The sequence below is a fragment of the Aethina tumida genome, chromosome 3, assembly GCF_024364675.1.
Source record: "Aethina tumida isolate Nest 87 chromosome 3, icAetTumi1.1, whole genome shotgun sequence".
NCBI lineage: Eukaryota > Metazoa > Arthropoda > Insecta > Coleoptera > Nitidulidae > Aethina > Aethina tumida.
Window position 1 is genome coordinate 26,021,103 of NC_065437.1, and position 27,925 is coordinate 26,049,027.

The 27,925-nt window shown below is 31.3% G+C and overlaps 2 protein-coding genes across 2 annotated transcripts; one reads left to right on the forward strand and one right to left on the reverse strand.

The window, feature by feature from the left end:
• Positions 1-1,536: 1,536 nt before the first annotated feature.
• On the forward strand, positions 1,537-26,182 carry LOC109594382 (proto-oncogene tyrosine-protein kinase ROS). The gene is made up of 21 exons (XM_049965669.1): positions 1,537-1,945; positions 11,131-11,190; positions 16,652-16,711; positions 16,771-17,088; positions 17,146-17,391; positions 17,898-18,039; positions 18,097-18,216; positions 18,279-18,585; positions 18,640-19,163; positions 19,221-19,723; positions 19,780-19,969; positions 20,031-20,351; positions 20,411-20,991; positions 21,047-22,322; positions 22,378-23,208; positions 23,261-23,485; positions 23,543-23,838; positions 23,893-24,087; positions 24,144-24,574; positions 24,631-24,785; positions 25,189-26,182. The coding sequence occupies exons 1-21, from the start codon at positions 1,832-1,834 to the stop codon at positions 25,488-25,490; spliced, it is 7,197 nt and encodes a 2,398-aa protein (XP_049821626.1). The 5' UTR covers positions 1,537-1,831; the 3' UTR covers positions 25,491-26,182.
• LOC109594431 (smad nuclear-interacting protein 1) lies at positions 26,173-27,875 on the reverse strand. The gene is made up of 4 exons (XM_020009647.2): positions 27,608-27,875; positions 27,179-27,505; positions 26,718-27,124; positions 26,173-26,665 (listed from the first exon to the last, which is right to left on the reverse strand). The coding sequence occupies exons 1-4, from the start codon at positions 27,805-27,807 to the stop codon at positions 26,430-26,432; spliced, it is 1,170 nt and encodes a 389-aa protein (XP_019865206.2). The 5' UTR covers positions 27,808-27,875; the 3' UTR covers positions 26,173-26,429.
• Between the last annotated feature and the right edge of the window lie 50 nt (positions 27,876-27,925).

Sequence of the window (27,925 nt, forward strand, 5' to 3'; positions counted from 1 at the left end):
ATTATATAATTTAATGTTAACATTTTGCATAATATACTTTTTGTACCATAATTTTGACTCTCAATGCCGTACAGTCGACCATTTTTCAAATATACGACAAGTTTATATTCCTCCAGGTTCTTCAATGGATTTATTTAAATTTGTGAAATTTTTATATCGAATTTGTTAAATAAACGTGACTCCCCTTATTTTCTATAGGGTTGATGTCTGCAGATTGAGATGGACGTGACAAAACATCAATGTTTTGGCCTTTAACTAATCTTACACAATTTTGAATTTGTGTTTGGGATCGTTTCCACGTTGAAACACATTTATTAAGAGTATCATTTCTTGAATATATTGAAGAAAATTGTTGTTTAATATATCCTTATACATAAATATTCTTTGAACTAATTTCAGCTAGTCCCGTTTCCTCCAGGATGGCTTTAACTTCTTTTGATGAATAAATAAATTATTTTTTGCCATTTGGATTATCCAGTTATCGATTTTCTTTTAAGTTTTTGTAACTTAGAAAATTTTTTTTTGTAGCTACATTATCAGTTTCTCTAAATTATTTAATAATATGGGAAACGTAAACTCTTAGCTAAGATGCTATAATTTAGACTGACCAGTTGAAGAGGAGACACAATAACAGAAAAAACAATAAACATTATAGCAACTATTATCCAATTCAAGTAGTATTCTTGTATATATTTTTATTATATTTTAATAAGTTAATACAAGTGTCACATTTATATTGCAAGTCTAATTTTAAAAAATACATATTTTACGATATTTATTTAGGTCATATGTAATGTGTAAAATTAATTTGTTTCCATGGTCTGTTAAATGTTTAAATTATATAATTTTAATTACATCTCTAACATTTGTAATTAAGATAATTGAATTAAAAACAATTTTAACCTTAAGAACAAATTTTACAGTTTATCACACGGGGCTGAAAGATTATTCTGTAAGTAATCAGGAACCGTTAGACTGTAACATGGAAAAATAAGTTTTTTATAGTCTTATCGATTCAAAAGTGTAATAAATTATGGTGATGAAATTTGGCACAAATAATATGGTCATCATTAAAATGTTATAGAGATGTTATTCCGATTAGTAACAGAGCTTTAAATGTTTCTGAGATTCATTATAAAAAATATTAAATTAAATAATTATATTTATTTGTTCATTGATATAGTTATGCAATTGATAAATAAAAAAAGTATAAATAAATCAATAAACATGTAAATTTAAATAGACTGTTTTAATGATTTGTAAATATAATGTAAACTAAATAACTAAAGTCTTGTTTGGTATTTGTTACATTTTGCGTTAAGTTAAATACGTTGTAATGATAAAATCGCTGGCAAGAATTGTTCCACATTCTAATCATTCAATAAAACTGAAATTAACACATCTAATAATAGTAGCAATTGTAATCATCACGGGCCCGATTGCCGCGCGTTCAATTAACGAAAAATGAAAAATGCGAACCGGAAACGAAGGGCCGACTCCATCTATCTACCGGTACATTAGAGGAAAAAAAACTAAACGGGTCCTAAACGAAAGTAATTATTGGAGAACGGAAATGGTTATAAGCTTTGTTTAGTATGTAATTATTTTTCATTCATGCACTTGTTGCGGACCACAGTGGGGTATGGCCGATGTCGCCTACTCCCGGCTTATGTCAGTTCCACTCCTACCATCGCGCTCACAATCAGTCAGACACGCGCTGCTCAACAAACAAGCGAGTGCGCCAAAAAATTTTCGAAATCGCCCGGAATCGCTGCGAGTGTGTTTTGTGCGCCGTTGAGATGACCCATCCGATTTTTTAATCCGGTGAAAAATGAAACACCTGTGCATTATTCTTTTGTGTTTTGTGACCAGGACTATTGCCAATTTTGAACATTCGGATGTCCAAGTCCAGTATCAATGCCTCTCGAAATGCGGCTCATCACCGGTGAGTCTTAACATTATATCAAATTTTTTTAAATTTTGCGGGTTGTTTAAAATTGTCTTTTTTCATTTTTCATTTCAAAGTTATGTTTACCTAACTTTGTCAGTATTAAGAAGTACGTAGAACCTAAAAAGGTCAAATTTACAATTATTTTATTGGACATGGAGTAAATATATCAAAATTTAATAAGGCGCCAATACAAAGGTCAATATGTTTATCTTAAGTAAATAATATTTTTATTGCTTGTTACAAAATTTTCTTTTGCACTACTGTAATATACTCATTAGTTTCTTTCATGATGATGATTATCAAATAAAAAATATTATAAATATTGCCCTACTTAAAGCTGTATCAACTCATAAAAATATGAGCAAATTAATACTTTAAATTATGTTTTTATTTAACAAAAATAACTATAAACATTGATAAACGAGCAAAAAATTTAATTAAATTCATTTGAATAAAATTTTATTTTTTCTTAAATCCGAATTCAAAAAGTTATTTATATTATTTTTAATTGACCTCTACAATCCAGTAAATTTTAATTTAACACATGATAAAAATTAAAATAATGTATATCAACAAAATAAAAAACTGAAAATGATAAATGCGACAAATGCATTAATAACATCAGCACCTAAATTTGATGAAACTTGTTAAATGTTTCACAAATTTTGCGATATATTCTTTGGGTTTTTCCATATAATTAATTAAACCACAATATACTATTATTTAAAACTGCACATTGATGTCAATGTAAACATTTAAATGATGAGAAGCTCCAGAGCTGTAATATGTCAACATCTACCGACATTTTAAAATACCAATAACCATATAATGATAATGAATAAGATTCAAGTGAAAACAATAAAACTTTAATCAACAAGTTTTATGTACCTGTGTATTGTGAGACGCAAAATGTGATGTAGGAATCGAGACACTTAATATCACTTATATTTTATATAGCCTATTTACAACGATTTAAATGTTCACAGGAGTTATAAAAGTTGTTGTTTTACGAACAAGTTGGTAATAATTTAAATATTCACACGTAATCTACAATTAAATTTTTAATGAGTAACCGTGATAATTTTTGTTTTAGTTTGACTGATAAAAACTGAATGTGTAGACTACGATTTGTTTAAAAATTCAATTTAAATATGTCACTTTTAAACAAGAATTAATAGCAGTAAATTTAAATGTTAATATTTAACTCATTCTTTTTATTAATTAAATGTATATACTTAGAATCAATTATTAGTAACTACATGTTGTTAATTGAAAGCTCATGATGCGTTTTTCCGTTCATGGATCTCAGATATTACTGTAGCTGTCTTTTATTATTTTTTTCTTTTTAATTTTTAATCTATTTTATTGGTTATAATTTTTGATTCCAGTATCACTATATAATATATTAGTTTTCATATTTGTTTTTCCTGAAGAAAATTCAGCCCTTCAAATTTATATTTCAAAAATTGTTTTTTTTTTGTCTTATTTCTGTAACCTTTGACCTAATCGTGTTTAAATTTGGTATTTATTATTCTAAAACACTCTCCTCTTTCCCGCCCTATTTTCTACGTCACTGAATAGTTTTCAAAACTATTTAATTCTTTGCACAATTTGGAAGAAAACAGGTAATCTTGATTAATTTTGATTATCGCAGTTGTTTTTGAGATACTCCAGTTAATTTTAATTTAATTTTCTTCATTAATATTAACATTATATATATTTATTAAGTTTATTACTTTTAATTGTAGATATGTATTTTATCATTAACCATACCTAATTTAAACACATTTGGAAATATATAATTTTAAGGGCTGTATTTTTTTCAAGAAACATTTTGGAAACTGTTTTAATTACCCTCAAGACACCTTGCATATTATATATTACAGTATCTATTATATTTTGGAATTTTTAATATTAACATTTTTATTTGAGTAGATTTCATTACCTAATTCCATTAATTTTAGTTTTTAATTTTCATCTATAATTTGGTTTGAGGATTATTTATATTATTGGTATCACGTTTTCCTGTGATATTTTTAATATTCTTTTTATTTGAGTATATTTGTTATAATTGACTAATTTGATTAATATATATTTTAATATTTAACCAATCTTTAGTTCCATATGTTTTTAAATTGGAAAATTAAGATTATTAAGGAAAAATTCATTGTTACGATATTTTCTAGTGATTTCCAATATAACATTCCCACTGAATCCAAAAATGAAGTCACCAAGAAATTAAGAAAATCTAGTAACATTTCGGAAGAAGTAATTACCTTAAGTTTTAAATAAAACCCTTTGTAATCGATAAAGTGATTGAATTTTCATATTCAGTGAGTTATTTTACATAAGAAATAACTTTTTTATTTCAATTTATTATCTAAAATGTCAATTATAAACAATTTAGTAAATACAATTTTATAATTCAGTTGCTCTTTAATATATAATTTGCATATTGCTTTAGTAAATATCCTACTTAAAAAATATTATTATATTATATATTAATTAATATATATATATTATTAATTAATTTAATCATTTTGATTTAATTTTTAGTATTCTTCTCAATTATATTAAATTATATCATATTTTTAATATTCATATTAAATGCTTATCATTTTTAAATTCATTAAATTCAATAAGTTATTACAGATTTGTAATAATTTATTGAATTGATTTTACTAGTTACTTGTTTATTTAAATATAAGCAATTAACTTTCACTGTCAATTATTATTTTCTAATAGTAAGTAAGTTTTAAGTATCTTTTGTTTTAAATATTATATATATTTTTTAAATTAATTTAACATTTTTATGGATGAATAAAATATTAACTCCGTTAATTATTTAATACTGCCTATTCTCTTAATTTTTTATTTCATTAACATTTTTATTTCATTATGTCACCGCATGAAGTTCTTAGTGGCACATTGGCATTTAAGTTAAAGCACTTTCTTGCCTTTTATTACCCTTTAGCAAAGCGGCAAGTCTGCGTGACGTCTTCTTGGAAGACAACTGCCGTCTGCTTTACTCGAACCAATTATTACAAATTTATTTTAATTAGTTACAATTGAAGTTGCATTACAAAACCAGACGTAATCAAGGATTAAATCTAACTGTGGATTTTCCCTTTTTAAAACACTTCATCGACAATTATTTGTTAAGACAACAACCAGTTTGTTCGTGTGCATTCCGCCCGAATGCCGATCTGTTCAAATTTGCTTACCGGAGTGCCGGAACGGGTTTTTTTCTACGGACGAAAAGGGGTTAAATATAAAATACAAGCTCTCAGACATTGTTGGCACCTGACACCAATTCCTTTACACTCCGATGCTTCGACTGGACTTCCTGTAGCAGGTACACCCTTTCCGCTCTTACAAAAATCACAACCGTTAAATTGACTAACGTACTTTTTAATTGCGTGATAGGGCACACTGAATTTTGCTCATCCTGTACGTAACAACCTATAGCTAATTCGTTATTAGATGTTTTAATATTTTTTTGAACCAAACTGTAATAATACATATTTTGTTACACACGATGAAATACTTGGAAGATTTAATTTTACTTTCTACAAAAGTATGTTGTATATATTACACAATTAAATTATCTTATCAAAAAAATAGTATTTGTGGAAACATTTCTGTAGTTGGGAATAGTATCAGCTCATTTGTGTTATTACTGCGTTATATTTACATTACTCGTATGTATAATAAGGAAAAATATGCAGATAAATTCAGAAAAATACGAACTTATGAGCATTTGTTTATTCAATTGAATAATTTAAAGCCGAGTTTATCCATGCATAATTGGCAACAGTGATATATGATGCGCTTGTGTGGCTTAATTGTTTATTTTCATCCTTTACAAAAATATCTTAAAAACCGAGAGACATTGTCACATTGATTAAAAATTAATTACCTTTTTTAGACTTGACTATCTTCAGATAGGGTGACCTCTTCACTCGCTATCGTGACATTTAGGCTATAATTACTCGAGATAGTTTATACTTGTTTGATTTACATAATATATTTTTCCAGCCTTATGTTGGTCGTTAGGTAATCGGACTACCATTTTGATTTAAACCAGAAGTGTGACACCAAAGATGCAATAATTGTTGGCAGGAATTGGCTGCCTGAAATATAAATAAACTGTTCAACGTATCCGTTTGAATCCTTCCATTATTTACAAATAAAAAGGACACATCAATCGCAGCTATTCAATTCCGATCTGGTACTGTTGTAAACTACCGTATCCACTTGAAGTCCGAAAATTAAGCAGACTACCAGTTGTTTTATACAAATACAAATTGTGAACATGAGGTAAGCCAGATCACGGGGACCTTTAAGTACCAGACACGAGCGCTCGTCTAAACAAGATGTTTACGTCGTTTACAACTAATAGAATTGTATTTACGATTAGCACGAAGCCATAAACGCCGTGACAACGTCAAGAAATTATTTCTCGGATATACCATAATGCAAGCAAAAGTAAAAGTGGTAATCTAAGAATGCAATTATACACTGAAAATGGTAATTAGCACACTGTCAATGTACCGTGTACATTAATTTTTCGTTGTTGAGTATCACAATCAAATTTAAGGACTGAGAATTAGTAATTGGAGTCAACGAATTGATTATGAAATAAGTTTATTCAGTTTCTAAATTTCATCGTTCGGACGCAATAAGCTCCCAAAAAACTAATGCCATAACTTCACCAGCAGAAGAAACTGTTTACGCCTTCTTTGGAGACTTAATAAATTGTATTGACTATTTTTTTGTCTCAGGTGAATCAATTTTTCATTTATTTTCAAATATGGCCAAATATTTGATTGGAACATGCTCACGAAGCTGTTTTGGTTCAATTTTGAGCAAACGTGTCAACCACCTCCATTTTCATGTCCAAATTTTCGGTTTATGTGTAATTTACAGCACACTTTAAAATATCTACTTCAGATAGATCAATCAAAAATCATTCAAAACGATTCTTGTCAGCACATTTAAACTCAATTTTATATTATATACGAAGGTACAATCTACCTCAGAAAAGAATCCAATTCATTTAATATTGGATGGACCTTTTAATTGAATTATAATTATTACCATGTTTTTTCATGTTTCGAAAATTCGCAATGAACATTGACTATTAATGACTGTGATATAAATACTAATTAATGTCGCCCTTTGAAACTTTCACTTGGGCATCTTAAGACTGATATTTTTGTAACAAATTTTTACATCATCCATCTGAGGTTAATATTATTTACAGTTGAAAACTGAGAAAAAAATTTAGTAAATATATATCGATGAATTTAGCAGCCCTTAAAATATCTTCTAGCAAATTTTATAAAAAATACTGTACATTATTAAGACTGTGGAAAAGTTAAATATCACATTCTAACGATTTTTAATAAAAATTTTATTCAATTATAATTTTAACACACCAGTAGTTAAGTCAATTAAGATTCTTAAAGGTCACATTGTAATTATTAATCTGGCCCAATTATAATAATATTAAAGAACAAAAATTCAGAGAATTAAAAATTAAATAATTACACCTCTCAAGCACAGTAATCAAAAAATCCCCAATTATGGTATTGTGACAAAGAACTGACTTTACACGCCGTCACTAAACAAATTAAAATTGCTTCTAAAATATGTGGGAATAACAGCCGATAATTCGACCATTACTCCCCCTATTTAAATTTATGTGCATTAATTACAGACAATAGGACAAGTCTGCACGAAATGCGGTCATTTGTATCTATTTGCTTTTTCAATTGGACCAATTGGTCAACTGATTTTTTGCTCGTTGATCGTCGTGTTCCCGCTTTAGACAATGTTTCAATGTATTAATTAACTTAATCTGGTTGAGGGTCGTTCATTAGATTAATTATGAAAATAGTAAAGTAGAAACTGTTGCAATTAATGGGGAAAGGTAATTTAATATGTGGAATGTTTTCAGTTTGATATTAACAAAGGACTAGCAAAGTCTGTGTAATGATTGTGATTAGGTTTACGTTTATCAGTGCGATTTTGCAAACTCACATAATTTAATCTAAATCATAATTGGCTTATGTTAATAATCTAATTTAACATTATCGTCTACTAGCAACAAGTGGTAGGATTTACTCATTGAAATGTGACTTTCCCATGGTATGGGTGCAATGGGTCAATAATTTTTGAGCAATTAATAAACAGTTTTACAGGGAATTCAACACCTGCATACAACAAGGATATAAATAGTGCATAATATTTGAATTAGTAATATATGGGACTGATTAAACTCAAATACCGTAACAAATAATACACTACGAAGTGACTGAAATACAAAGGTGACTAGACAAGTGTTTCACAATTAATCATACACCGATAATGTCTAGTAATTGTTTATTCTTCAAGACAATATGAAATCGCATTGAATATTTTTCATAGAAACATATCTACAGTAATTTTACACTTGTAAGATATTCATTAAATCGACACAGTATGTTTTCAGGGAACAATTGTAATTTAACACGGATAAAATAATAAATAAACGTGTATGTAAATCAAAAATTTACAACCTGTCTAGAAAACATCACACACAAATCGTTCTGGAATTGATAAAAATAGATGATATTAAATTTCCTGTTTACCTCACCATTTTTAATTGTTATGGACAGTTAATGTGTATGTCCGTCAGAGAAGAAACTGGATGGTCGCTATTTAAAGATTCATTAACGCAAGGGGAACGCATTCAGACCTAATTCCTCTAATTTATAACAGTTAACAATCAAGTAAGGGTCACTACTACATGGGAAAATGTATAATTATTATCTTAATGAAAGGTACATTATGTGACATACGGGTTGTGATGTGCTTTGACACCATCGCAAAAGAATATGAGATGATTAAAATTTTAGAATTTTAATAACATTTCATTTATAACGTATAAAATGAAAAGAAAACGTAATTGTTTTATTTGTAATAAAAGGCAATGACTAAATAAGTACAGGAAATAATTATATGAATAAAACTACATTTTACAGCCAAACAACTATTTTGATTGTAACATAGTTTATGCACATTCCGAGTGACCCATTTAAAATAATAACATTTCTGTATACACAAACGAAATAATGTTAATAATAATTTCTACTCCTTTACCCTTCGATGTTCAATAACATCAATATCAACAAATCTTATTTAATCAAGTTTGGAAATAGAAAATAGTCCGATAGGGCTAAATCTAGTAAGTAGGACGGATGTGTGAGGAAGTAATTTGAACTTTAATACATTAATTTTAACCACTGTAATCACGAATGTATAAACTGGCGTATTGTGGTGATGGAACGACATTTTCTTCTTCGCCAAATGCGGTAGTTTTTTCTCAATATCATCTAGCAAATAAGCTCACATAATACTTGCCGTTGATTATTTTTCCTTTCTGAAAATAATTAATGAAAATATTAACCCATTGTTTTGACTATTCTTTCATCTCAGGTGAGAAATGATGAACCCATTTTCGCAACATGGCCAAATGCTCTTTGAAATACCTACTACTGCAAAATCACTCATCAGTCATCCAAAACGATTGTGTGGTATACGGAGGTACAAGCTACCTCAGAAGAGAATCCAATTCATTTGATATTGGACAGGCTGACGACCTTTCAATTGAATCATAATCATGATCATGTTTTTTCATGTTTCTATAATTTACATACATTTATTCACTATTGATGACTGTCAATAAATACAAATTAAGCTAGCTTCTTGAAACTTCACACTTCAGCTTTTTACCTCTTAACAAATTTTTTAAAAAAATATTGTGCATTAATTGTGAAAAGAATTTTGATAAAAATTATGCTCTATTATACTTTTAACACATTGATAGTTAAGTCAGTTAAGATTTCTTCTAAATTTCATCGTTTGAAAGCAATAAGCTCCCAAAAAACCAACACCACTAAAAAGAATTTTTTTTTGCCTTCTTTGGAGTCAGTTCCCCTTAATACGTTGTGTTGATTATTATTTTGTCTTCGTTGGACCCATATTTCATCTATTTTCAAAACATGACCAAATATTTGATTGAAGAATCCTCACAAAATTCTTTTGGATCAATTTTGAGTTAAGATTTTCATGTCCGAATATTCGGTGATTATGTTATATACAGCACTATTTGAAATTCATATTTCTACTAGATTACTCAATTTTCAGTCATCAATCATCCAAAACGATTTTAAGGACGGGACAATTCATTTAATCTTTCACTGCTCGTCTTTCCAGATCATTTAAACACTGTCAGTCAATATTGGGTGGACTGGGACCTTTCAATTGAATCCCAATTATGACCAAATTTTTCCATGTTTTCAAAAAATTCAAGAAGAATGTGATGACGATGACCACTAATGGCTGTCATCATCATCAATGTCAGTTCTAATCAATGCAGCTCTGTGAAACACACTGAAATATTAATTTGTACTAGAAACAAAATTTTTATATATAAGTTGAATTCTATGAATCTTAATTTTATACAAAATTGGATGCTGTTAACAAATATGTATTGTACTTATTCAAAAACAATAGTTTTTGTGATAAAATTATTGTTAAGAATCATTAATTAGTTGTGATACTCTAATGTTAATATTTTTTACAGTTGAATACTGAGAAAAATTGAATCATACATTAATAAGTATGTGGATGAGTTAAAAATCATGTTCATATAAAGAATTTATTTAGTTAGAAGTGTAAAATAAAGCATTATCCCTTACAAACAGTTCAATTCTTGTTGTTACCAAGACCATGAGTCCAAACTTTGTTAATACTCTATGTTCATCAATAACACTACTTTCAATTAATATTTTAACGAGGACTAATTTTATTATTTTTATTATTTTTTGAAAAAGAAGTGTCCTAGAAATTTTTTCATTCTTTGACTGTAAAAATGTTAAAATAGACGTAGAAATTTAAATTCTAAATAGTCAATACGGTATTTTAAATTAATTGTAAATCTAAGAAAGCAATATTATTGTATTTTTATTAAATAAATTTTAAAATATTAATGTCATGAATTTCTCAAATTTTTTATAATATAAAATTACCCTGTTATAAATAAATAAATGTCACACAATTATAAAAACATAATAAATTAACAATGATAATATTTTTTTTAGCATTTCTTTTATATATAATTTTTTTTTCAGAAATCATCACACACGGCCCATTATGACTATGCCTGCGACTACAATTGCACCGTGGAACAGGTAAGGATAGAAAACAAGGATCTTTGAAGCGTTACACGGACTTCCTAAATCCAGTTTTGTCCCGAGTACTTTCATTTCCCACCACACACGGAATCCTAACCGATATAAATTTGATGTATTCATCTGCGCTGCTGACCAGAAATCCGCTTCCGCTATGCCACGGTTCTAAGGTGACAATAAAATATTGAAAATTATTTATGATTCATAACAGTCACATAATTTATTTTTATAAGTAAAGGACTCATCTAATTGCAACTCTAATTTAATACCTTAATGTGAATCATAATTTCAAGTATAAATCGAAATTTTGATCACAAGTATTATTATTAATTTACTGTAATAGGAACAGATTAACTATATATATATATGCCATTTGTATATTCTTCATCACCTCGTTAAATTAATATTCCATAAACAAGATAACTTGGTATCTTTCAATTAATGCGTTTATAAAAATAATTGGTTGTTGTTATGGAAGTATCAGCCTTTTATAATTTCTAATTCGTTTAAATCTCGTGGCGACAAAAAATAATTAATATAAAATTGTCTGTAATAAAAGACTTTCAGTATAGTCTTAGATAAGTGAGACCACCCAATGCTTATGAACAAATGACTTCAATGCACAGTTCATCTTCTTTAAGGACCAATTTTGGGAATGAACGTTTAATATTTATATTTAACAGCAGACAAACATGATTAAAACTATATTTATGTCTGATTTGCAAAATTGCTATCAATTTTTTTTTCAATATTCGTAGATATATCATCGCTATGTTTATTATTGCTAATAGAGTGAAATAAAATTAGTACTTATCATGCAGATATTTTTAACAAGTGGTGCGGTCATTTTTACATCAGTATGGCACCTTATTGTATCATGTGAATCAGACATCAAAATAAATTAATTAAAATGTAATTATGTATTTGTAAAAAGCTCCACAACCTAAGAGGCACCATTTTGTGTTGACAGGTTATTGTAATTTATTGTTTATATTATCAGTCAACTAAGTCAATTACCCACGAAGATCTCCATCTTGTAGGCAGGCTCCAAGCACGCGTCAATTTAAGTTTAATGCTTGTAACGTTTCAGATTGGCATTTTTTATTTCGGGGGTCAGACGAAGCCAACCTCAGTGTTAGTGATAAAAGTCTCCGTTAGTATTTTGTTGTTTGTTGGTCCGTGCATTTTGAGCTGTTCACCTGAACAAATTAAAATTCATTTAGTACTGCTTCTCCTGGTCCAAATCCAGAAATCTGACGGTAATCCGGTAATCGGAAATGAAAAAGACAATGTAGACAATAGGAGCCACATCCAGGATTAAAGTGGAAAGGTCAATAATGGCTAATTGCGATGCGGACTGAATAGTCGTAAACACATCACATTGGCCGAGGACACTTCGTGGCCATTGTATCCTATAATTCAATTCAATCTAGCTGGCCATCGTTTTAAGTGGACGAGACACGCTTAACGCCTACTCCGCTTTAGAGCTACTTCTTGCATTCCTAATTTCTTCAATGAGCAATTGACATACTGTTTATACACTTGCAAAGTATAATCAAAGCACAGTAAATTAGAAGTTTCTTGGGATAGCTTCTTTTGTCAAATTATTTGTCTTGACGTTTACAAATTTCATGTTCAAAGTTTTCTTTGGTGGACCAAAAATTAATTGAAAATAATTAATGTAAATTAAATTTTCGTTACATTTGGATCTATTATGAAAATGAAAATCTTTTAAATATTAGAATTATCTTTTAATATTTAATAATTCTTCAAAAATAGGTTTTTTCTTTGATAGAATATAAAATTAAGTTAAATTCAACAGGCTAGATTACTGAATTGATTTATTTCATTTACATTTGGATCTATTATGAAAATGAACATCTTTTAAATATTATAATTACCTTTTAATATATAATAATTGTTCTAAAATAGGTTTTTTCTTTGATAAAACATAAAATTATTTTAAATTCAAGAGGCTAGTTACTGAATTGATTTATTTCATTTACATTTGTATCTATTATGAAAATGGAAATCTTTTAAATATTAGAATTTTCTTTTAATATTTAATGATTAGGTACTGAATTGATGTATTTCATTTTTTAATGTTTTTAAGTTATTTGATTTGAGAATTTGTAAATTATTAAAAATATTTGGCAATATTTTATATCTTATCATCCTAACTAACTGAATTATATAAATCTTGTACAATCGAAATAATTATTATAGATATTTTATTAATTTGATATTTATTCTGATCCTAATTATTTAATAACAAATCATCACAAAAAAAATCCAGTGAATTCATTAAAAATTCGTTTAAACATTCATAGTTGACCCAGTATTGTTTTAGTGACGGTTAATTGTTTTGCAGAAATTCAGTGCGTCTAATTTAATTTCCAATTAATTTCGCAATTGGCTGTACGTGTTCAACAGACCAATTTTATAGATAAAGCTGAAAACCACAATGCGGCAGTTACACTCATTAAGTTCAATCAATTTTATTGAGCAGTCGCGTTATATGACATCATATTAGGTTTAAGCCACTCAAATGTGCCATAATTCAGTTTGATGTATGTTTATTTTCTTATTTACTATCTTGGGTTTTTGAGGGGAAATGCCAATTTAAAATTTTAAGGTTACTGCCTTATTACAGATAAGTGTTGTTAAAAATTAATTTACATATTTGGTTATTAAATCCTTTATATAAACAATATATTCCGTATAATACACATGTTCTATAATTAAAATCATGTAAACACACAAGATTTTTTAAATGCAGCTATTAATGCATTGATAACATTCTTGTGGATCACCAACGGGTTCAAAACTGACGCCAGCGTATCTTCCCATTAGATAACGTACTAATCCGTAACGGTTATTTTAAGTAGCACTACTTGAGACCCTCGAGTGTCTTAAGTAAAGCGACACGGACGAGGTGGCTTCCCACCCCTCAAAGAACAACCCACTAATCAACGATGAACGAATGACCAGCTACCCGCAGAAGTTTATGTTAACGTTCGGAAAGTGGTGGCAAACATAAATATTTTTGTTGTTGGGAAGACGTCGTATAAACAACGTTACGCTTATCTTTTGAATATGCTATTTGTGTAAATGTAAATGTAGTGGAGAGTTCGAGGGCACTCTTTTATACTTAAACACATGCAAAGGTGCAAATTTCTATGACAAATTTGAATTAACACAATAAAACTTATAACTGACCAAAATATAAATAAATTTTGGAATCAATTATATAACAGAAAATGTTTGTTATATTTTAGGCGTCCTACATAAAATTTGTTGCAATCAACAATGTTAACATTCTGAAGTGGTTATTGATTAATAACTTGAAATTAAATATTGAGATAAGACTAAATTTATTTTAGTTACATTGAAGCAATAACCAAAATACCACCAATATTGATTAATCATTTTTTTCTCTAGTATCAGCATTTACACAACTAATTTTTAATTGATTTCTCTAAATGTATAGCATCTACTCTTTTATTCAAACCTGGCATATTTATTTATCAATAAATTTATACCAACATTACTTAGACTAAAAATTCCACAAAGACGATTTTATAAATAAAACAAATTTGAAGTAAACAGTATATTATATTATAGAAACTATATACAATTGTACAATATGTCATTATTAGAGTTAAAAACACTATATGACAGTCATATCGGAGTTTAAATACGAGAGAGCAGTCGGATTGCCTAATTCCCCACTTCCTCATTAACTCCACCACAATAATCAACTTGATGGCATGACTTACTGCAGGTTGCTGGATTTGTTATGAGTGCCCTCTAAATTAAAAAAAAAGAACATCAGTTCTTTATACCCGTGAAAATTCAGATCAGTGACCTGATTTATTTTACTGAGCAAGACACCAATATTTTTAATTGGTACTCAAAAAAAAGCCTTATGTTTTTAAGTAACTAACCTTGACAAACTCTTTTTGGAAGAATGTTGAAAGCTTACCTAATTTTACAATTCAACTTCAATATTATTTCCCGGCACCATCTCTAAAATTAGTTAATAAAAATTAATGCGGCAAATTACCGACACCATTATAAAAATGCTTCATATCCCGCAATTTTTATAATTGTTGTTTACAACGCAACGATTATCTGTAACTTAAAAAATTGTTATCTACGAAAATGAGACTAAAATGAACACCGAATAAATTCATAAAATAACAATTTCTTCCATTTATTCAAATTTCCAAAGATATGACGTACAGTTAGTCACCTTGTATAAATTGTTAAAAATAGTTCACAGTGAGATTTGAGTGTTTTTTATTAATAATATATATTATCATTTAATTTTTAGTTCTTGCATTAACACATTTGTTTATCAAATACAGACTATAAATCAGGATGAAAGAGCAAATATCCTTGCTTAGTACATATGAATTTAATATTTTTCAGACGTTAACTCTTCTCACGAAGGCATTGTATTCAGTGCACACAATTAGACTACACAATGAGATCATATATTCTGAAGCAGTTATTTTTGTTTACATTTGTGACAAACATTTATTAGTCTATGTCGAATTTCATTGCCTTTCATATGTGTTTGATTTATTGGATTTTTTGATACTTCCAATCGAGAAGTCAACATAACGGGGTCACATAAAGTTTATGTCATAAGCTAATCTAATCAACACTTAGAAAACGTTTAATTGATTACAGAATCTAGTGTCTTTATGAATAAACTCCAGATCAATGTAAAATTCTTAAGTCAAAATACGCACAACAAATTTATTAACCTAATAAGATGGAGTATGTCATCATTTCACTTATTATTATTATTTCATTATTCCCCCCTGCGATGCAAATAATCATAGCTTTACCAAATTTATTCATATTAATCGTAGTCAAATATCAATTAAATCAGATGTGAACAGTACAAATTCAAATTAATTTCCAGTTTAGTCAATTACAAAGCTTGAACACAGTGATTAAGTTGTGTCCAACTGATGCTGCTCATTCGATTGGTCCTACCGCCGCTGGTTCCGACTCGATAGGCGTGTGACTCTTTTAATATTGTATTTATAGGAGCGGAAACAACAATTAGAATGCGTATGTCGCAAAACAAAACGAAACATTAATTCACTGACCATTGTTCCCACGAATGCATCTGGATGTGGATCATGTGCAAAAGTTGACACTGTCTACAAATCAAAATTAGTCCTATATACTTTTTAGTTTTTTCATAATACCATTTCCAACAGACTTTTGACCCACCATCCGTTTCTCTTCTATATTAATTAGGATATTTTGGTGATCGCTATATTTTCGTCTACCTCCAACCTAGTTCAGATCTATTGTTCAGTTTTCATTTATTTTTATGCAGATTTGGACCACAATGTTTACTGAATATATATTATAGTCCTACTACCTTTTACACATACTACTGAAAAACAAAAAATTATCAATATTTTCCCTGTTTCAGTGCAAAAAAGGATGTAATATTTGGAAGAACGCCTTGAATTCGTCTTGCCAAAAAGCTTGTGTGAGTATATAACTTGCCAAAACACAATAGTCATCATAATTACATAAATTTCCTTGCAGAATGGTGATACAGGCAGACTAACACAAAAAGGGCACCACTGCGTTATGGGCTGCAACGATGCAATCTCCAAATATTACCAACAACTGAAGCTACATATGAAAATACCACCAGCGCCTGCTCTAGTTGCCGATTCACTAATGGCAACATCGCTGAAGTTGGAGTGGAACTTCCCCGAAGCAAGAAAAGATGGACTGAGTTGTCACGTTCAGTGGAAGTACGAGGAAGTTGACAGGTGGCAGTTTTGTGGTAATGCCACCTGGGATTCCACAAACACCATCGTGTCTATTAACAACCTCAAACCTTACACCAAGTATAGAGTAAGTGTCGGGTCTAATAAAAATTACAATTTTTTCACAGAGAAATATTACTTTCAGTTTCGCATCGTGATAGCTATCCTTGGATTCCTCGAACAGTACCGGATCTTTTCAGCGCAAAGCGTTGTTATAAGTACTGCCGCCCATGGGCTGCCAACATCGCCGCCGAATATTGTACGGGCCGCACCGGTCGATTACTCAAGTATTAGCGTCAGCTGGGAACCCGGCCTATTCCCGCACGGTCCCCTCCTTTCCTACGTGCTCCAAATCACCGACACCCGTCCAGATTATCATTCGGAAGTCAAGGTGTGACCCCTCGGGGTTTTTTACTTTCGCTGAAAGGGAACGGTAATGCAATGCAAAATGTTAAGAAAGGTTAAAGAGATGCTGATATAGATCTGGCACAACCGATACGATTTAAGTCAATGCAAATGGTTTAGGACTCGTTTGTAATTGAATATGTGTTACAAATATAGAAAATTAAATTTATTTTAAATTAAATAATAGTAAAAATAACAAATTCCCACTCATTTTATTGCATTACAGTTTTCAGCACTAACTACCGCACATGTACATATTACACATAAATTTACTAATGACTTGTAATCTTCAGTATTTAGACGTACTTATGTTTGTATTTTCTGTACTGTACTCATTGGATTTGTTAATAGTAAGGTCAGTATCTTCCCTTCTTTGCATTTGTGTAACTAATTTTCTTCTATCTACTAACTAGCATGACCTTCCTTGGTGGTTGCTTTTCTATTTGTCCGAGAAATTATTCCAGATCTTTTTCTAATATAATTTTTATCTAGGACATTTCACCAGACAACCCATACTACATTTTCCATAATTTACGACCCCAAGAAACATACAATATATCAGTAAGTATGAGTAATAGTGTGGGGTCTGGACCAAAGGCAACAGTGTCAGTGAGAACTCCGCCAGAAACTACAGGTCTGTACTTTTTATTAATTAATGTAATAAGTCTATAACAACGCCTTTTACTTATAGTTAAAAATGCCCAAGAGCCAGTACTAATATTAGGCACTGACACAAGCATCATCGAACAAGAAGCAAGTATAATGGATGAACCCGATGTTATTTACTCAGATCACAAACAAAAATTTATAGGTATGCCGATATTACTCGAATGTTGCTAGCAGCAGAATTACATGATGAATTAATTTTTTCAGGCATGGGTATACACATCCGGAAAAAACTTCTATTTATCTCCAATTCAAAAGGCCAAATTGTAAAACTATCACTAAACAAATCACAAAGCCACATCATACCCGAAGTAATACTGGACCAGTCGACTATTAATTTCACTCCTTTAGATTTATCGGTGGATTGGCTTAACGACCAACTGTATATACTCGCAGAAGTTGAATCAAAAATGTATCAAATTATAAGATGTGCTTTGGATGGTAGTGGTTCAACGGTAGCTATAGCTGGTCTAAGTGTCAAACCATCATCCATAGAAGTTGATCCATGCAATGGGTAAGTTGATTTTTTTTTAAAGCTGAAACTTTATTAACCTAAACCTACTCGTAGATATCTATTTTGGGTAATTCAAGATGAAACAAGAGGTGGCTTATACCGGCTAGATTTGGCAGATATAAGCAACGGGATAAAACACGAAATTCAACCCAAAATGATAGTAAACGACACATCATTGGGAAGTTTCGTTGTCGACTATTCCAATTTTCATATTATGGTTTCATTTCAAAAACAGAACACCATTTATGCCGTTTCTTTGGACGGTAAAGAGAGCACAAATCTCAGAACCAAAGTAACTCAATCAAAATTCCAGAAAGTAATTTCCTTGGCTTATGCCAACAGAAAGTTCTTCTGGACGGATGGTAGGAAAGTGTTTAATGAGGAATATCACAGAGCACATGACAGCTACTTCCACAACTCTTATCCCAGTTCGCAAAATTATAAAAAAATTTTCATTAATCTGCCAAGTTCACAACCTACACCGGCTCCAGTAAATCCTCCAACAAATGTTCAGGCTATTTTCGGCTGTAACATTGCTAAAATTAAATGGCAAGCTCCACACCTACTTGGAGTTCAAAGTAAGCAACTGTTGAAGAAAAATTTGTATCATTTATATATCAATTTATTTTTTTAAGGTATAAGAGGCGCCTGGCAAAATTGGTCATACGAAATATTAGTAATAGAATTAGCCACGAACAAAACAAAAACTTTCAGAAATATTCTACACACTTCATACACAGTAACGAATCTTACAGAAAATACTGAATACATTGTTAAAACAGTAGCGTACACTTCTTTTGGCAAAAGTCCTTGGTCTTCGGAATTTCGTGGTGTGACGTTGAGCGAATCAAAAAAATCTATGATTTTATGGTCAGCCGCAGAAGGACTCCTGAAATCCAACGCAGCTGGAGAAGTTGTGGAAACATTGATAGACAAAACTAAAATGAAAAATTATCACTACATCGACGTGACGTGGTACAAAGATAAAATTTATCTAGTTACCAACACCTCAGAAGTACAGTGGTTAAACATTACATCCCACACCCAAGGTAGTTGGGCAAATATGGACTCTGTTAGAAGTATTGCAGTGGATTGGATTGGAAAGAAGATTTATTGGTCGAATCCTAAACAACAACTGGTAATTAATTACAATGATCATGTTTGTATTTTATATTACTAATAAATGTATGTTAGATTTTTAGAGAAAATTTAAATGGAGAACAAAAGGAACATTTGCCAATTTACATAGTAGCAAAAGAACTGAAAATAGACTCAGTGAAGGCTTATTTATATTGGTCGACTGGGTATGCAGTAGAATGTTCACGTTTAAATGGTATCGGCAGAATAGAATACCAAGAAGCCCAGTTTTTTCATGGGAAGCAAGGTAAACTTGTTGACAAACACATCAATAATAATATTATTAATTAATTTGTGCTTTTAATTAGTTTTGGGATTGACTTTGGACATGGACAGCAAACATGTGTATTGGATAATTCGTGGACCTGAAGGTTCCAATTTGTATAAGGCTCCTATGGCTGGTTATTGGCCGGGGAAAGAAAATCAAGCTAAAAAAGTTCAAACGTTTGAGCGACCAAATATGCAAGGTCCTCTGTGTTATTTTCACAATCGCCTGCTCTGGCTACAAGACGACAAAAGTGCAGCTATAAGTGATCCTAGTGGTAACAACATTGCCACTGTTACTGGGAAGTCTATATGGGGCTTGAATATGGTCTACGTGATTGATTCATCCTTACACACATTACCAGGTAAACTTTTATTTATTGTGTATTTTAATAAATATAATAAAATAATATATTTATTTTAGAAAATATTACGGGTGGGGAGGTCATCGTAATCCCTGAACCAATAGATAGTAGTTCTATTAGAGTTATTGGAACATCATCATCGTTCAACGTCTCTTGGGATCCGATAGAAAATGTTAATTACGGAGAAGTTTTCTACGAAATTCAAATCGAAAGTTTTTATAAGAAAAATAACTTCTCGTCGAATATTACAACGCATCCATCTGTGAAGTATTGGGAAGAAGTAGAACCTCATATAAAGCTTCACATTAGCATTAGAGCTTATACCTATTGGGGATCGTCAGATCAAATCCATGCAGAAGTTTATTCCCCATCATCGACCCCATCTGTTCCGATAAATCTAAGAACTTATGTCATGTATGAATACCAGCATAATTCATCTGGACATGAGAACCATGCTTCTATCACATTCAGGTGGAACAAGCCATTGAAACCAAACGGAGAAATTAAAGGTTATAAGGTTTTCTGTTGGTACATGGAAAATGATATACAGATGAATATTTGCAATAATCAAATTACTGAAGCTGACCAACTTGAACACGTGATTGATCATCTCATGGAAAATCAGATATATTATCTTCAGGTAATACAAAAATTTTACATCGACTCTTTGTGCAGTAACATTTTCTGAATTTTAGGTTCAAGCATTTACTGATAAAGGTGATGGTGTAATGTCTGAAACTTTATCCGTAAACTCAAGTCACGAGTGGCCACTACCAACTCTGTTAATAGCTTCATCAGATTCAATATTTATAGATGACATCGACGCGAATCACAAACAGCTCATTATTCACGGTATTAACACGCCAGTCGAAATAGCATACCTTTTAAAAGAAAAGAAAATATTTTGGGTAAACCAAATGAATGAGTTATTAATGTACGACCTTCGTATGAATAAAACCAAAAATTTTGATATAAAAAAGCTAGCGAATGGTGTTACTGTGGACTGGTTGGAAAGAAGTCTTTATTTTGTAGAAAGCGATGATAACTCGACAATCTACAAAATTGATTTAAATCAACTGGATAAAAATGTTAAAGAGAGTAGACCGATTTACTCTACCACGGCCAGAATATCCAAAATAGAAATATCACCATTCACTAAAAAACTGTACTGGGTTGAATCACCTGATGGATACTCACATAGATTGATGAAAAGTGACACTGATGGAAGGAACACTCAACTGTTTTTCCAACATAATGTGTACAAAAGGTCTGTTGATGAGGAACTCTGCAATTGTCCGGTAACCGTTACAGACATCGAGCCAACTTTCACAATTGACCACTCCAATGTTAACAATAAACCCCAACTGATTTTTATTGATGAAAACAAAAATATTATTTCATCAGATAAGGATGGATGTGTTTGTAACACAATTGCTAACAACTCTGTGGTCAACAGCTATCCATTAGAAAGAGTAAAATCTGATTTTGGAACTTTATACTGGACTAATCCCTCTAGAAATGTACTCTATGCTTTAAAGAGGACAGAATCAAATGTGACCAGCAAAAAGGAAAACGTTCGGGACATACTTATATTTGGTCAACATATGCAACCGTATCCGGAAAAAGAATGTTTGGCTCCTAAGCAACACGATAACTTTACTGCCCATTTGGTCAAAAAAACATCAAATTCACTGGTACTCAAAATGCCCGAATATTTAATTCACCCGAACTGTTCCGATGTTTCGATGGCAACTCCCGAGTATAAAATCCTCTATTCGCAGTATAATAAATCCACACCGTTTTGTACCGAAGAACTTTGCCAAGAAATTTTAACATTTCAAGATGTTTTTGAAATCACTGATTTAAAACCGTTCACAGAATACATAATTTCGGTGGGTGTTAGCAATCATTTTTCTAAAAATGAAGAGACTGTTACTGGACCTCCCGTTATATATAAAACAGCTGCAGGAGGTAATATGTGTAAGATTAGCAATTACTTAAATATTTACATTAAGTATTATTTCAGCTCCATCAAAGCCACGAAACGTATCTGCCGTAGTGTTAAATCCTACTTTGGCGGAAGTTAATTGGTTGCCGCCAAAGGAACTTAACGGTTTGCGAGTGTATTACGAGATTCATTGGCAAACTGAGGGCAGTCTTTCGGGAGTGCGTCAAAAAGGCGAACAACCGGTACAAGTGCAGCACTACAAGAACAATAGTAACATATTAACAACGTTGCTACAGAAATTGTCGCCCAACTCCACATATATAGTGTGGGTGAAAGCGTATAGCGAAACTAATGAAACATCGAGTGACAGTGACAGAGTGCAACTTACAACTTACGCAAAGCCTGGAGACTTAGAACTGGTCAATAAGACGGCCTACTCCTTAAGGCTTTCTTGGAACAAAAGCTCCAATATGAAGGAGTATAGGGTGGAGTATTCACCAATAACGTCTAATGATTGGACATCAGCGGAAATTGGAAAACTTGATAATTTGATCAAAGTGGAAAATTTAAGGCCAAAGATGCAATATAAATTTCGATTGTGCATATTGTACAAAAAATATCCGGAATGGTACGTGTGGCCTACGGACACCCGTTTTACTTTCGAGACCTTGGGAGATAAACCCAGTCCTCCAGGCACTCCCATAATTCAATATGCAAAACCTAATGTTTATAAAGTTCTGTGGGAGGCAGCGAAAGATAACGGAGCCCCAATTGAAATGTACATGCTGGAAGGTTTGAAAATAAAAACGTACAGATATAAGAGGAGTACGAATCGTACTGCATGGTTTTATACCGCGCCATCAATTGAAGAAGAAGAACGACAATGGGAGTCGTTTTATAACGGAACAAGTAAGTGATCATATAATTTTCATTGATAAATTGATAATAACGATTATTTTAGACACCTCTTGGATTATTGAGGGTTTAAGTGACAAATTCAAGTACTCGTTTAGAGTGTCAGCCTTAAATGCATATGGCTGGAGTATTCCAAGCAAAGAAAGTACTGAATTTGACTTGAATGAGGCAGCAAGGTGGACCGAAAAACAAAATCCGGGCAACTTAATTCTCATTGCTATTGGTATACCACTAATGATTGCTATATGTGGCTTAGTTTGTATCCTATATGGTATGTTTTATGTTTTAAAAAGCTAAACATACTTAAACTTAAATAAATAAATTTTAGCTGTTTTTAAAAAATTTTTCAAACCTAAAAAGAAGCCAGAGTTTGTTGCCGCCCCTCGGAGGCCCGATGTGGAACTTGCAACTCTAAGGGAGCTCCCTAGAACTGGTGTGCATAGTACCAATATTTTATACGTTTCCACGCAACCTCCTTCAGAGGATGTAACTTTACTACCGCACATACGTCGAGATCAAATTACGCTCACAAAATTTCTGGGGAGCGGTGCTTTTGGTGAGGTCTATGAAGGAAAAGCTAAAGGAATTCTTAACAGTAGCAAAGATACGAAAGTAGCAGTGAAGGTATTTATACAAATATCTCTGGGAAAACTTCTTTAAACAGTTTTTTTTACTTAGACGTTAAGAAAGGGGGCATCCGACCAAGAAAAGAGTGAGTTTTTGCAAGAGGCGGAGCTAATGAGTCACTTCAAGCACGAGCACATATTGCAACTCTTGGGAGTATGTTTGGACAATGATCCGAGTTTCATCATCATGGAACTTATGGAAGGAGGCGACCTGTTAACTTACTTGAGGTCTTCACGCAATCCATCGGTAACAACTAGCAAACATTTATATACGGTCAGTTTTATTAAGTTTTTAATTTGCAGTCATCAACCCCCAATTTAACACTGATCGAGCTGCTTAAAATGTGTGTCGACGTATCGAAAGGATGCCGCTACCTCGAAGAAATGCATTTCGTTCACCGAGACTTGGCATGCCGTAACTGTCTTGTTTCCAGTGTCGACACTGAATCCCGTATTGTCAAAATAGGTGACTTTGGTTTGGCCAGAGATGTTTACAAAAACGACTACTACAGGAAAGAAGGAGAAGGATTACTGCCAGTGAGGTGGATGGCCCCAGAGTCCCTTGTAGATGGGATTTTTACTAGTCAGTCTGATGTGTGGGCTTTTGGTGTGCTTCTCTGGGAAATTATGACTTTAGGACAACAACCGTATCCGGCAAGAAATAATATGGAAGTTTTGCATTACGTCAGGCGTGGAGGTCGATTAGGCAAACCAACTGATTGTCCGAGCGAACTGTAAGTGGAATAATTTTAATAATTCCTTTTATCGTGAATAATTTGTTAATTTTTAGCCACAAATTGATGTTGAAATGCTGGGAATCGGCACCCGAAAAGCGACCGACATTTAAATACTGCCTTGATGTTCTGGTGAATTTACACCAGGATAATTTACGTAACCCCATGACGGCAGCTCATGAGGGTCAATATATTAGTACAGTACCTGATCGTAAGTATTACGTAAAATTTACGAATGAGCATGAATTAGTTTAGAAAATAATGTATAAGATAGCAGTAAAATCACACATTAAACTACAAAACATGTCATTCTACAAATTACGTTTGTTTCATCAATTTGGTATAATTTTATATAAATCATCATCTAATAGCATGTCTAATCATAAAATGCTTTGCAGTGTTTGAAGGAATTTCGAATGCGGCTTATTTTCGAGATGAAAATCATAACAGTTCAGGTAATAATACTAACAATACATAATTAACATTAAACTAATCATCATTCTTGCATAACTTCTTTAAAACCCTTATACAATAATAATGTTTCATTACATTTACTTACTATTTAACTTATTCGTCCTGTAAGACATATGTAATATTTGAAACGAAATATTCAGGTACCTCTTGGGACCAGGAATTGGACGACAAAGAAAAAATGCCCTTCCTATCAGATAGTGAAAGCCAAGATATGCCAAAATATTTGGAACTTCTGTATGAACGAGAGATTCCTTATTTGGAGAACGACGGGTACGAAATACCCAATCAGCTGGTGACGCAAATCGACAGTGAAAACTGCTCCACCAAACCGAGTTCCTTAAGACATTCGTTTTCCAGTGAGACGGACAAATTAAGTGCGAATGCGAACGACGATAGCCAAATTATATCGTATAATAAAATGGAAAAGCCTACCGCATTTTAAGTGATACGTTTATTGTTAATATTTGTTGTAAATATGGAAATTATTTATTAGTAGTTTAAACCAAGAATCTTAATTCATATCAACAGATAGGGAACAGTATCAAATACCAATCTCTCAATTTATTCGTTAAGAATATGAGCAAAGCGACATTAAATTAAAGAAACTGCAAGGTAATTCATATTAAATCTTATATTAAGACATATTTTTATGAAATTACTTGTAGTACTCACAAATATTGCCAATATTTAATTTACACAATTGTTAAATTTCTTTTTATAGTAGAATTTACATTTTGTTTAATTAAAACTATCAACATAAGTTAGATATTACTATGCCATCCTATATAAAAAATAAATATGTAGAAATTGTTTAAAGCTATTTCTATATATTTTTTTTGTTTCAACTGGCCAATCTTTGGATGATCCTCCACAATCCATACATAATTTAATAATTTACTTCAAAGACAGTATTCCATAAAAGAATCAATAGTTATATTAAGTATTATTATAATATAAATTATAATGTAAGTTGTTGACAGTGCCTGTTCATAATAATTGTAAATAAGAAAATTGTGATTTAGGTTAGTGCAATAAAGAATTTGAACAGAGTATGTGTATTGTTATAATATATTTCTTTTACAATTATGTAATGTGAGGAAAAATTGTAAGAATAAATGACAATGTTTTTAAATACCCAATTTTATTTTATTTATGTATTTAAATATAAATATCTATACAGATTTTCGAATATTAAAAAACATGTACATAAAACAGATTAAGTTATACTTAATGATAATTAACTAATCAATAAAATTTTAAAGTTCATAATTATTTAAATTTACCATTGTTGACAGTATTTTTTATATCAGTCATCTTGAACTATTTACAAATCCTGTCAAATATTACTTAAAATGTTTTACATTTATATTACCTTATAAACTTAATTTTTAGGTTCCTCCTTCATAGGCAATTCTTCATCTTCTTGCTTCACATCATCATCTAATGCCTCATCTTTACTATTCTCATGTAAAAGAACATACTCCCTGGAACTGAACCCAAACTTAATAACATCCTTTTCCAACAATTCCACATATTTTCTGGGTTCAATTTTCTTATTGTTAATAAAAGTTCCATTTGCCGATTCCAAATCTATTATATATGGCCGCACTCTTTTTCCTATAAAAAGAAGATTAACTTAAGATTATTTTTATTTAAAAAAAGAACCTACCAGTGGAGCCATCCTCTCTGGTGAATGGAACCAATCTGTACTGCAGAGCCGCATGTTGCTTGGAACAGGATGGATGATCTACAGGCAAATCCACAACCTTCCTTTCCCTTCCAATTAAATAAGCACTTTCTCTGTGAATATATAATGTTTGCAAAGCTTTTTCTCCTTTGAAAGGATACAGTCTCCACCTACGTCTAGGCTTTCTTGCTTCTGGAGGTTCACTGTATTTAATAACAATACCCCTGTAAGTATTAGTCTCTTCAGTAAGTTTTCCAGACAAACCAAAGTTAGGTTTCTCTTTCTCCTCCTGCTTTTTCTCAGTACTTTTGGAGTTCCCTGCATCATCTCTGCCCCATTTAGCATTGGCATGATCAAAAGAACTACTTCTGCTCCTCCTTTTTCTACCCCTAAAAACTAATGTGTAATAAATAATAATAATAATTTTGATCACAAATGAATACCTTGAGTTTTGACTGTCCCTGTTGTATCTTCTATCTCTGTAATCTCTACTATCATGACCTCTGTCTCTATTTGGTCTGTCTCTATTATCCCTATCCCTAAAACTTCTATTCCGACCATCGTTTTTATCTTTGTTTCTGTAATCATCCTTGTGACCCCTGTCTTCTCGATCTCTGTTTCTATAGTCTCCACTACTACTCTTTCCACTTCTGTTTCTGTCACTATAACGATCATATTTGTGATCCCTATGTCTGTCTTCTACAGATTTGTCACTTTTATAATTATTTGATGATCTTCTATCTTTTGATTCTTCTGAATGTCTTTTATTCCTAAAAACGTGATGTAACTCGGTAACTAAATTCAATTTTGTAAATAAATCTAAATAAGGCTACAAAATTATATCAATAAAACTGCCAAATAGTAATATTTACCTTTTTTCACCATCTGATTCATTTTCAGCCTTCCTTTTCACAGTCTTTTTCGACTTCTCTCGAGAACTCTCCTCTGAACTACTTCGCGAATGCTTCTTTGTATTTGATTTCTTACGTTCATACGAAGAATCCGAATCGCTGCTTCCCGATTCTGAAGAACTATCAGAGGAATCGGAGTCGCGCTTCTTTTTAGATCCCATTTTTAATCACTCGTAAACAATTATTTAAGGTTAGATATTCAAGTGACGGCTAAGTTTTACTGATTTACCACATACAGAACGCCAACATAATATGTCGGGGACTTTCCAGGTATACCAA

Coding starts and splice junctions, on each gene's coding strand:
- LOC109594431 (XM_020009647.2), bottom strand. CDS start 27,807: ATGGGATCTAAAAAGAAGCGCGACTCCGATTCCTCTGATAGTTCTTCA. Junction 27,506..27,607: donor GAATCAGATGGTGAAAAAAG/GTAAATATTACT, acceptor TCACGTTTTTAG/GAATAAAAGACATTCAGAAG. Junction 27,125..27,178: donor AGGGACAGTCAAAACTCAAG/GTATTCATTTGT, acceptor ATTAGTTTTTAG/GGGTAGAAAAAGGAGGAGCA.
- LOC109594382 (XM_049965669.1), top strand. CDS start 1,832: ATGAAACACCTGTGCATTATTCTTTTGTGTTTTGTGACCAGGACTATT. Junction 18,040..18,096: donor AACTCCGCCAGAAACTACAG/GTCTGTACTTTT, acceptor TTTTACTTATAG/TTAAAAATGCCCAAGAGCCA. Junction 18,217..18,278: donor TCACAAACAAAAATTTATAG/GTATGCCGATAT, acceptor TAATTTTTTCAG/GCATGGGTATACACATCCGG.